Source organism: Amblyomma mixtum, chromosome 6, assembly GCF_055824585.1.
Source record: "Amblyomma mixtum isolate Tamu chromosome 6, ASM5582458v1, whole genome shotgun sequence".
NCBI classification, from domain to species: Eukaryota; Metazoa; Arthropoda; class Arachnida; order Ixodida; family Ixodidae; genus Amblyomma; species Amblyomma mixtum.
The window spans coordinates 159,866,709-159,879,273 of record NC_143017.1 but is presented as its reverse complement, the minus strand read 5'-3'; the positions used below and the strand labels follow the sequence as shown (position 1 = coordinate 159,879,273).

General features: G+C 45.0%; 1 protein-coding gene across 4 annotated transcripts in view; it reads left to right on the top strand.

The window, feature by feature from the left end:
* Nucleotides 1-12,565, top strand: part of LOC149340978 (uncharacterized) — a 135,996-nt gene that overhangs the window by 98,956 nt on the left and 24,475 nt on the right. For all 4 annotated transcript variants that reach the window (XM_089549921.1, XM_089549922.1, XM_089549924.1 and 1 more), the window contains 5 exons: nucleotides 2,979-3,084; nucleotides 3,802-3,960; nucleotides 5,927-6,041; nucleotides 8,811-8,974; nucleotides 11,610-11,727. In XM_089549921.1, the coding sequence (XP_089406047.1) occupies nucleotides 2,979-3,084; nucleotides 3,802-3,960; nucleotides 5,927-6,041; nucleotides 8,811-8,974; nucleotides 11,610-11,727 (662 nt within the window). The remainder of the gene's footprint in view (nucleotides 1-2,978; nucleotides 3,085-3,801; nucleotides 3,961-5,926; nucleotides 6,042-8,810; nucleotides 8,975-11,609; nucleotides 11,728-12,565) is intronic.

Below are 12,565 nucleotides of genomic sequence, written 5' to 3'. Positions count from 1 at the left end.
CAGCCATAATTTTTTTTTTCACTTTTCCAATTTAAATTTTGTATCAAAAACTTACAGGCTTATCGCATACTGAAGGTTCCAGATCAGTTTCGAGTGCCTTTCTTTGACGTGCACCAATATCGCACCGCTGTTTAAGCATAAAAAAAAAGCGCGATAATCAATCATATTGCGTAAATCTCCTTGTGTGCTGCTTCGCGTGGATGCTTTCTGCATGCATTTTATATAATTCCTCGTTCTTTCAGTACACCTCTGTGGACAACGAAGCCGCGAACTTATTGCCGCTACATTCACTATCTCGCTGTTGCTTTTGCTGCTTTAAATGCAACGAGCCAAGATCTCTCGTACAACAAATTGAAATCTCCATCTCCGCCCAAGTACACAGTTACAATAGGAAGGCCTATGTGGTGGTGGTGGTGAAAAACATTTATAATGCAATAAATATTTACAGAGAGGTGATTGGGGTAGGCCCTATTGGCCCTTTCCCCTAACAATACTAGGTGGAGCCCCTATTCCGGGGCCCCATTGGCAAGCAACGCCGCCCGCGTCCGGTGAACCAAGGCCTTTTGGGTCTTTAGGTCCTGACAGCCGAGCAGGGCCGCCTCCCAGTCCTCTCTGGTGGGGTTGGGGTTGGGGGGGATAGATGGGTTTGACTGACACGCCCAAACCATGTGGAAGGTGTCAGCCACCTCCCCACAGAACTGGCACGCGCCATCAAAGGATGGATTGAAATGTTTAAGCACCGCCGGGCACAGTACAGTGTTGGTAAGAATTTTGATGAGGAGGCGCTCGTCAGCGCGATCCAGACCCTTACAAGGGGCCGGGGGAGTAGCGATCGTTTGTCTGGAGGGAAGCTTCTTACTGCGACTCGTCGAATGCAATTTATCTTTTTGCAGTGCCAAAGTAATTTCATGTAGCCTAAATGAATCCATATGCGTGTAGAGGGCTGGCTTGCAATGAAGACGCGGCAGCCGCCATGTTGGAAGGCCAGAAGTGCGGCGAAAATCTGCCTGCACGGTTAGCACGGTGTTACTTCATCTGGCTCGGCGGTGATAGGAAGCAAACTAAATCGAAAGGTTACCTTTCTAGGATGCCAAATGTGCAGATTTCATCAGGAACAGAGTTTTGTTAAGAGCCAAAATGGCGTAAACGCTAGAAAGATGAATTCGTGACGTTTCGTTTGATGTCATGAATTCAACCGATGCAGCACGAAAGTGATTTTATGGCTAAAAAAAAAAAAGCTTTCCGAGCGTTACTCAGCCGAAGGCCCTTGCCCTTCGACCAGTGCAGGCTAGCGATGCTTGCGACGAGTCCCTCGCCGTCTCGTCTTCCCGGCGCCTGGCTCCGGCAGCAGCACGCGCGCGCGACACGAGACAGCTCACTGAAAGGACAGTGAGGGAGGCGCGCGCAAAATCCGACCGCCGCAACAGCCGGAGCTGCTCAAGTAGGCACCGTGCTTCTTCTTCGCCATCGCGCGACGCTGTCTCGTGTATGCGTGCTGAGCGGTGCGTTCGTTGAACCGTGATGCGCAGGCGCCGACCGCCTTGGGAAGAACCGGCAGGGTGTTACACTGGCGCGGGGCTCAGCCTCTTCCTTAGCGCGCGACTGTGCGACCACCAGCAACAATAACTTTGTTGATATGTCGTTGGGAGAAGGGAGGAAGCTGGCGCGATTGCTCATAAAACGATATGGTCTCCTCGCTGTCCGCGTGCTCGATCGCAGTGCCTTTGAAACGGGACGCGTACCGTTTCCCCTCGCTTTCCAGACGCTGGGTTCTTCGCGTCGGTCGTCGCGAGTTTGGTCCTTTTTTGTATAATTGCTAGAGGAAGACGCATTGACCGGGCTGTCGCTTTTTCTAGAGCGCAGCTCTTTTGCCCGTTCCTGCGTTGAGCGGCGTGCCTCGGCGTAACCCGGACGAGTTCATCGGAGGATAAAAGAGCGAACGCAGAGCGCAGAGGAATAAAGTGGTAGCTTGAAGGCAGCTCACACGGCGGCGACCCACGGCAAAAAAAAAAAAAAACAACAAAAAAAGACTGTTCTGAAGCACGCTCGAAGGCTCGGGCTCTCGCTATAGCGTCTCAGCTCACGGCCCTGGTCCTACCTTCCCCGTGACCTTGGCGAAGCGGCACGCGGACGTATGGTTCGATATGGTTCAATCCATCTTGAGAAGTCGGAGAGAGGGGAGGGGGGAGAGAGAGAGAGAGAGACGCAGCTTGACGTGTGCTGCGTCTCCTACTGTCTTCCTCGGCGCCGCCGCCCGCTTCCAGAAATTTGGTGCTTAGTTTTCTGACAGTGCCATATAGGTACCGTACACAGGCCTCTTCTTTCAATTGATGTGTTAGACATTAGAATACATGGATCACTGCCTGGTATTCGCCTATGATGGCTAAATAATTTATAATTGATTTCTTCTCTTATACTGTTTCCGTTTCATTAACCGAACGATGGCTGTGACGTGTAGTTCACGAGTTCGCGAGAAAAAAACCTGCAATATAAATGCCGATACATAGTTTTAATTCTCTACAATACTAAATCTGCCTGCTTTAAGAGCTGGAATGGCAACAAATGACGTATAGGCAGTTATATCACCATTTTTTTTTGTGCCTCAAGTCACCTAAGTATGAACTACAAGTCACAGCCACCTTTCGGTTGATGAAACTAAAACTGAAACAGAATCACGAAGAAAATCAATTATAAATTATTTAGTGGTCATAGGCGAATACCACATGGTGGTCCTTGTATTCAAATATCTAACGCATCCTTTGAAAGAAGAAAACATAGAAGCAAAACTTTGGTACCTGTAGCTCTTTAATTGTCGCGGGATATTCTTAGGACTGTGGCTGTGTCATTTTCACTGTTCTGCATAGAGTTCATGTTGTCTTTCATGTGGCTCGCCTGCGAGTAGTTTGAATTGTAGTTCTTCGGTAGCAGCACTGGCTTGCAAAACTCACCTGGCTGTGTTTTTGTTCTGTCCTTTGCAGTTCACACCACCTGAACCATCTTCAACAGTACCACGGGCTTGAGCTGTGGCAGGGTGCACAAGACTTCAGCACCGATAATAAAAGGCCTCAAGCACCAGGACTTCAGGTATTTCCAGTTGGAACAAATAAAGGGGACACTGGTATGAAGAAAAAATATCTTCGTCCGTGCTATGAGTGAAGTTGCATAAAAGAAGATGGGATGTAAAGTCAAGAGTTCATTTGATAGTATACCAGTCTGAAACGCGGTTGCCAAGTCTTCCTGACAACTACACAAGCAAGCCAAGTCATCTTCTTGAGCATTGGTAGCCATCATAGCTTTGGCTACATTTTTTCTGGTGCAAAATACAGCTCTAGTTTCTGCTGTGCTTAGTGGCAGTTCTCCGATGCTGGTCTGATTCCTTTACCAGTTAAGTAGTAATTTTTCTTTGCAGATTTTGATGAGGCAAGAGGTGCATATGCCATTGCAGTCCTTGAACAGGGTGCCACGTGGTCTTGTAGTGCTTCACAAGTCGTGCATCCCTCTATCCCATCTTCAAGCCGAATTTGATTAAGTCCTACTGCCTCAGATGTCCTTGGCTTTTAAGTTGCTTGTTGCACACAAATTTGAGTACTCCATAACCACGAGATAGCAAGTTTCCTTTGTATTCTCTGGATAAAACTTGCTGCTATTAGTATTATTTCAAGAAAGCAAATTAAGAACGAAAATGTTAAGGTTGGTCTGTTTAAACAAGCTGTGAGCTTTCATTTCTCCATTGATCTGCAGTGAGTTTTGCTTTTCATGGGCATTCCGTGTGCAAATTGTGATGCACCATGTCTTGTGCAGGTGTGCAGTAACTATGTGTCCATCAGTCCAAGTGAAGACATGTCTCTACATCACACGAGCAACTTCAGGCATGACAATAGAAGTGTGGACTGCTTCGGTACCGGGCCCTTTACTACAAGATTAAACATGGCAGACTCTTCACATTTTCTCCACGGGCACGTGAGTGAAATCTAATTTATCATTGCACATATGCTTTCTTTTAGTTGAAAAACACTGTCCAGCCAGTATGCCAACTTATGCATGAGTCGTCACAGAGTTGCCCTATGACCAATTCATTGCTCTTTGTGCAGGGTGACCTAAAACGAAAAAGTGCAATGTTGCTTCCTTGCTGCTGTTGTGGCTATTGCATTGTGTAGGGCATGCCAGTGGTTCGGATATGCCACTATTGAGGGCTGTAGGTGTTGATGAAATAAGTTGCTTGGAACATATTATCATCATCTAAGGAGCCCTCATGGGAATGACTGCCGATTCATAATGTACTGAGTGCTCGAATGCGGCATCAGTATATATTTAATGTTCATGGAGATGTAGAGTGTGTTTAAAATTATTTTGTATTCATTATGGCTTGTGTTTTTCTGTATCCCATTCCTTATGTGATATGCTTTGGTAAGGGCCTTTTAGGTAATGAAAATAAATGCAGTGGTACTGGTAACTGTACAGAGAAATAGGTTGCACATGTATTTTTGTTGGACTGTTTGGTCTTGGAAACTTCTTATTTACTGATGCCGTGCCTTTGTGGACAAGGCAATTAACTTTTATACTACAATCTTACCACAAAGTAGCTGTACCCATTCTGCCTCAACAGCTGAACCATGAGCAGGTTACTCAGTATTTTTTTCCCAAAAAAAGTGATAGCAAATTATGTCCACACAGGAGGAAACAACTTCCCAGCAGATAAAATAGGTACTGGAGGAGTTTTACAAACTTTGTTCTTGCGGGAAAATATTACAAATATGATTTTGCAGTGGCTTCAACTAGTCACTGAGTTTTGAAGAACCTTGCTGGTGATGCCTGTGTTAGAGCTACTGCTGAACACAGCATAAAGACAGGCTGCTTGACATTTACACCTGTTTACACCTTGGATTATTCATGTGCATAAGCCAATTGTGCTCTAGTTTGCTAGAGTTTGCTAGTTTGCTAGTGCTCTAGTTTGCTTGATTGAGATGTGTTCATTCGTGTTTCTTTTTTCACTGTTGGCACTGCATGTCATCTGGAAAGTTCCCTTTTCTAGAAACCGGTGTTTAAAGAGATATGCATTTTATGGGCTGTTTAATTAAACGGGTAGAGACACCAAATTTTGAGGCTATAAAAAGCCCGCTATGGAATTCCTCTGTATGCAAGGGCACTCACAGCCAGGTGTTGGACACAACGAACGTTTAAAAAATATTTTAATTTGGCTCCAAAGATTACCTAAATGCTCACTCTCACAATCTAGACCCATCACTAGCGCGATAAATGCTGATGTCTCTATGCTGGTTGAGTAATCAACGTTTTAGTGATGTCATACCAAAATACAGTGATGTACAATGAGCGGCGCACAGCCCCAGCCATGAGGCACGAGTGACGAGCCACGTGAGCGCAGTTGACGCACCAGCGAGCCGCATTTGCTGCGAACCGCCACCCGCTCGGTTAGTTTTTGTCAACAAATTGCCGAACTAGCCATGCTTACTGGCATTTTGCAAAGTACTTCGCATCCTCACGTGAACCCACGAAGGTGATATTAGCGTGCGATTGTGCGATCAAAAAAAAAAAGTCGATGTGCTCATTGGAATCAGATTCGTCAAAATCTGAGCTGTTGTGACTAGCCATGCCATTGTTTGTTTTCATGTGCTGGTCACAGCGGTAGGTGCGTCACAACTTTGTGGGCTCACGTGACCAGGCAAAGTAGTTGAGCATCCTAGATAGTGACGTCACTGTCCAACTCGGCGTTCAGAAACCGAAACCGAAAATCGTTTACCTGAAAATGAAATATTAAATTATTCACTGTGAATATATGAATCTTCAAGTGTGTATCATGCTTCCTGTAGTAATAAGAAACATTTGAAACAAAGAACACGTCAACCACAAATTTGGTGTCTCCACCCCTTTAAAGCTTTGTCCTGTGCCCTTCTTTTTGAAATTTCAGTCATTACCCCAGAGTCCATCAGGGGTAGGAATCTCCCTGAGAAATGGCATGGGCTTGTCTGCAGAGGAACACATGGCGGGTCCTTTTTGCCAAGAAGATTGGGCAGATGACCAAGGTAAATTTCTGCCTCTTTTTAGCCACTTCCCTCCAGCCACCAAGTTGTGAACCATATTTATTTCTTTCTGTTACATGTTGTCCCCTCTAAGAATTCATGTTCCATGCACATGTTCCATACACATGTTCCAGCACACTTGTTGGGTGACGCCCAACAAGTGTGCTGGGCCAATAACGTGAATAAGGTGACGAGCACAGCATTACTATTGCAGCATGCCTTAAGAAATGCGTCACTGGAAGCAGCACTGTATTTGTGCATAGTGAAAAGACAGGCATAAAGACACTGTCAATAGGACAGAACAAGAAAAAGATTAGAGATGGAACCACATTCTTTTTATTCTATCAATGTCCTGCAGAAAACCTAAATGACCGTACGGTCACCGGTGGTGTTCACTGGCAGTAATTTATCGTACATCAAAGGAACAATAGTGTGTCCACGCTATCGGCGCAGTGACGTCATCATGGGGCTCAGTGCTGATCGCCGTATCAGCCTTATCTTGAAACCTTTTTCACACTCTTAAAATGGCAGTGGAGGCTCATGAAACTTTTGCACACTAGCAATGGCAGCAACCAATATACCCTGAGAATTAAAGCTTGAAGGTAGCTGTAAAGAAAGGCTTTCTCCACTGGCATTGATTGCATCAGTTTCTTTGCATTTGAAGCTGCATGTGAAGCCAGGTTCCTGCCTTGCCTTGGCCATGGTCTCTACCTTTAGCCGAAAAAATTTTCCTTATTTTCCTGCTAATTCTTAAAATTCGCCAAAAACTCATGAAGATTTTCGTTTTCCTCTAGGCCCAATTTTAACTGTTAATTTAATCTGGAAACTCCCAGTAAAGGAAGAATTTCTAAAATTGAATGTCAGTGTTTAAGTATGGGTTGGCAAGTCATCTTTTCTTGCTGCATTGCCTTAACAATAAGCAAATTGCTTAATCTGTAGCACCTGTTTGAAGAGTAGTTGATGCTTTTCTTTTTTGTTCATGATGCTTGTGTTTCACTTCATACTGCTTTGAGCATGTTAAACACCTCGGCAGAATTTGGCTGGTTGTCGTTTGCTAATGTGCTTGCCCAAGTGTACTTTCTACTTTTATTCAACCTTTGTCTATTATTATGTGAGAAGGCACTTGCAGCCATTGCTTCACACTTTGCTTTGTGTGAAATGCTGCTTCATTATGATTATAAGCAGCAAGGTGAAGGTTCTTGCACAGACTTCAGATAAAGTCTTTGTTCCCCACAAGGACGTTTAATTGGTGTGTTGAAACACATCTCCACTGCTGTACTGTGCAATTCTGCAATGTGTCATCACTAGCTGGTGGCAACTCTACCCTTCCTGACCCCTAGAAAATAGAGAGAAAATAAGGGGCAGTTGTTCTGATGAACGTTGTCTTATACGCTGTAACTGAGGGGTGTTAGAGCATAGAAAAAGTGGAAGGACACAGGACAAGCATTGCCTCACCACTCATTTCAAGTGTGCATGCACCAAACTTTTGGCTGCATGTTCTACTGTTCTACTGCATTAGCAGTATAGGCCTCTTTTCTTTCAAAATCTATGCTCTCTGTTATCTGTCTGTCTGTGCATGCATGTGTGCATGTGTTCGTGCATGCATGTGTGTGGCCTCTGCACAACTCGGAAGCACCCTCTGGTATTCACTGGTAAATATGCGGCTCCCACCTATAAGCCTCTAACCACCACCCGCCTGCCCTCGTTCACCTTCACCCACCAGAATTCAACGCACTGGAATGAAAAAGTGATGAAAAAATCAAGCTTCCGTACACCCCCGCTCCCCACAGCTCACTCAGCCGCAGAACGAAACAGTGATGACGAAATACTAAAGCCTCCTCCAGCCACCCACCTACCTACGCAGTGGAAAGGTGGTCACTGTGAAAGTGAAATATACAACGAATACCGCCAATGCAAATCTGTCGCATCAGATCATATAATCGACCATTCATTTAATTTTTATTTCAAATGGTGCATAAAACAGTAAACATTAATCGCTGAGTGCAATTTGCCTATTCCAAGTAAATTATTCATAATTGAATTTCTTCTGTCATGCCCTTTCGGTTTCAGCAGCTGAATGGCGTCTAGGACGTTTCAGCTCACGAGAGGCTCAAAACATACACGATATAACTGCTGCTTCATTGAGTGTAATGGGTAAATTCCCATATATGCAGAAGGTCATTTTCTACTTTACATTCTTAGATTTCTAGGAGTCCTCATTCCCCTCTTTGCGTAGTGGTGCAGCGGTTAAGTGACCGAGTGACCAATCAGTAATTTAACTGTCACCTGCCACGGTGGGAAGTTAGCCCACTATCCGTTGGGCAGGTTGTCATGACATTGCAAGCTCACGGGACCTAGGTGGCCAACCTGCCTCCTAGGTTGCTCTATGGGGACCACCTGCCAGAGTCATGCCCAGATTTTTCGCTCACATTGCCAACACCGGATTTTCTGGTGAATGAGGCCTTTAACGCTATCGCATTAAAATGAGCAAGCAGCGATTTTATCGCAGTTTTAAAAAATGCCTCATGTGACCTGAAATCCCAAATTCAGGTCATAGCCACTGTTTGGCTACTGAAACCGAAACTGAACCTGCATGGCAGAGGAAATTCAGTCATAAAATAGGCGAATTCCACGTGGCGATTGTCTCTCCACTCTCCCTAGTCTTTCTCACTGTTCGGTTAGTGCATCATTGCCCGCCCGATTTTTGGTGTAATGCACTACTCTAACACAATATTCATTTCTTTATGCTTTGCATTTTTTTTTCTTTTTTAGTTCTGTGGCGGAGCCTGCCAACCAGTGTTGGCGTCACTGGAGCAGCTGACAGCTCTCATGGCTTTTGCGATGAGGACTACATGGGAGGTCCAGCCCTGGGGGCTGGGATGAGTGCCAGTTATTATGGTGGCCGTAGGCCACACTCTCGTCACCTGAGCTCAAAGGTATTTGTGCTGTCGTATCCTTTTAGGGCTTTGCCTAAACCTCTTCCTACTCTGGATAGGCTTACAGTGGGATATAAGCCAAGAACAAAGCAACAAACTCAAAGGAGGCCCTCCAGCCAGTGGTGCCAACTAATTGTCATGACATCATGGTTGACCCCTTGCAAATTTGGAATTGCACGGTACTGTCAGGTGTTATGGAATTAATCACGGATTAATCGGATTAGCTGCGACATCATGACCATTGATCAGTGACATTGGCTGGAGGGCCTCCTTTGAGGGGCATTGCCACTTCATCCTTTCTCCATGATGCACTGCATTGTAATGAGGTAGCGCCATCTGCACTCTTGTAATGAAAATGAAATGTGAGAGCCTGCACCACAATCCAACTGGGGAACCGTAACAGTCATTTGTCCCTTTCTGCTCTGCCGTGCAGTTGGTGTGTAAAACACAGGTATAGAAAGCGTGTTGCAGTGGCTCAGTTCAGCTACTGAACCTGAAGAGACGGGATCAAATTCCAGCTTTAGTTTTTGGAGAGTTTAACGTCTCAAAATAACTCAGGCTATGAGGGACGCTGTTGTGAAGGGCTCCAGAAATTTCGACCACCTTGGGCTCTTTCACATGCACTGACATCGCGCAGTATGCGGGCCTCTAAAATTTTGTCTCCATTGAAATTTGACTGCTGCAGCCAGGACCGAATGTGCGTCTTTCGGGCCAGCAGCCAAGTGCCATAACTACTGAGCCACCATGGTGGCACAGATCAAATCCCAGCTGCGGCGGTTGCATTTCAGTGAAGCAATGCACAAGGTGCCCACGTGCTGTGTGATGTCAGAGCATGTTAAGGAACCCCAGGTGATCAAAACTAATCCAGAGCCTTCCACTCCAGGTCCTCTGTTCCGCTTTATTTTTTGACTCCCTCCTTTATTCCTTCTGCCATGGTCCAGTCCAGCTGTCCACCAAAAAATGAGACAGTTACTGTGCCTTTCCTTTCCTAAAAACCAGTTTTCATAGGTTTATACCGTATTTTCCGGACTATAGACCATGGGCTTTACATGTTTAAAAACTGAAATTTCACATGGTGCGGACCATCTATGTGTGTGGGCTGTTATTTTGATGCGTCATTCAATTTTTAAGATTTTTGTCAGAGCCAAAAAGACTGCGTTACTGCCAAAGTTAACAAATAACAAAATGTGTCCCAACTTTGCCTGCGACATTTTATCTTGCTGAATCACATAGCGAGATATGCAGCAATTTTCAATATGCAGGTATTGAATGCTGCTCACAGCGGCTGCATTTTAGTGCTTAGGTTTGTGAACAAGCACATGCTCAAAACTTCGATGAATAACAGAATGGGTGGCGCAGTCCTTTTTGAAGAACGGTTGTGATGGCTCAAAAAGACGAACAGCCTTTACCAACACATTCAAGCTCAGTGTGGTCAAGTATGCTCAAGCACTAAAGTCAAAGCGAGCAGCGATGAAAGAAGTCGACGTCGATGAAAAACGTGTATGGATTTGGGCTGCTTCCCTGAAACATCTGAGGGAAATGCCTGCACGGAAGAAAGCATGGAGGTGGAGGATCGTTGCTTGGTAAAAATTGAATGAAAGCTGACAGCGGGGAATATGGTATCGATTGTGACAATAAGACAGGTTGCTTGTACTAAGGCTTCTCAAGAAGTTATACAAGGATTCAAAGGTGGTTTGTCGTGGTTCACCCGATTTGTGAAAAGAAATCGTCTAAGTGTTCGACAAGCACACAGCAGTGGGTGGAAGTGAGCAGGAAGACTGGCACTTGAAGTCTGGACTGTAAGACCAGTACCAATTCTGTACTACTTCCAGACAATCAGGAAACTTATTTTAAGCTGAAATTTGCCCATGCAGACTATACATTGGGTTCGGACTATAGTCCATAAATACAATAAAGGGCACTTGGAGTGAAGGACAGTGGGGAGTCCCCAGGCAGACAGCAAGTGCATAGTTACAGCTGTGCTCTGATTTCTCTTTCCTTAAGGCCACCTTGGACCACTGAACTGATGGCAGCATACCAGCTACCATTGAAGGTCAAAAGATCGCCAGTAGAGCCCCTACATATATGCGAGTGTCTTGCAGTAAGGTTTGATGGATCCCCTGTTAGACGTAGTACACTTGTGACCCCTACTCATGACGCGACAGCATGGAGAGTGATTTCAATGCTTGTTTCAAGGCTCTGGGGAGTCTAGTGTCTTGGGTGTTTTCATTTACGTTTTTCCACCCATTCACTGCAGTTAACTGTATTTTATCAGTAAAGCATTGTCATTGAGAACGAAGCATGGTGCATATGTTAGAAAGCTTTTTTTAGCCTATCCCTAGCTGTGCAAGTTTTTGTGAACAGAAGTGCTAGGTTTTTATCGGTACAGCTACAGAATGTTTCAGTTATGCTTCAGGCTGCTGCTACTCGTCAGGAAGTGCGAGATTTCTTTTGCTGTTAAGTTCATATTAAAGCAGTGGGAAGTTTAACTTCCAGTCTTTTTTAGGGGGCTGTGATCTGGCTGTTAGTTTTTGACCTTATCATTTTGTTCCTGGAGGCATACCTTGGCGTGGGACTGGTACCTATAATGTTCACAACAAGCCTTTTGTCTGATGTGTCAAAAATTTATTATTAGGTGGAGATGGTGTACTCCCTGCTGTCTATGTTGGGAACACATGACAAGGAAGACCTGAGTCGGACTCTGCTCACCATGTCAGGTTCCCAGGAGAGTTGTCTAGCCATGAGGCAGTCGGGTAAGTGTCATTTGAAGTTGACGAAAACTTGTCATACTGTTTCATGGAGCTTGGCTTGTAGCAGCTGTCAGTGTTTGATCAGGGATCAGTGACATGGTACTGTGTGGGACATTATCATATAATGACTCTTGATTGGTGAATGCTGCACATTAGTTTTAGACAAGTTACACCTCCAGTTACTGTAAGTCTGGTTTTACTATAAGCTTATAGGTAGACTATGAGAAGGGGCAGTTGCTCCTCTTTGCTACAAAGCACTTGTAAAGCAGTCAAATGAATGTGTGCACTACTGTTCTTCACAAGCGGTCAGCCAGCTTATCATGAAGAGAGCGGCGTGACAGAGTGCTGGGTGGAAAAGCCACCCACTAGTGAGAGCAAGCTGAAGCTAACCATCTTTAGTGGGTGTGGTGAGTGGATCAAAAGAAAGCGGCAAATCGACACACGCAATAAATGACAAATGAGAAGGGCAGCTAGGTGCCAAGAGAAGTAGAGTGAGCGTACCAGCCTTAACTGAGGCACAATGACAAGCAGGCAGAGAGAATGCTGTATAGTGCTGACATGAGAACAGCCACAAACAATCGCACAGTGCTGGACTTGGTTTATGTAAAGTCTCTTCAAAGTTTGTTTTCTGGACTTAATAATCGATTCTTCAGTTCTCATGGGCCTACTGTGTGTGTTGTGTGGTGTGGTAAATCTTAAATGGTATTGGAGTGTGTGTTCAGGCAGTGTGATTATATGTGGTCTCTGTGCGGCATTGTGTGCAGTGCTTTGACTTCTTTTGCTGCTGTTCTGTTGCATGGCATAGCAAAAACTGGGTAGTTTCTTAAAAAATTGGCCAGAA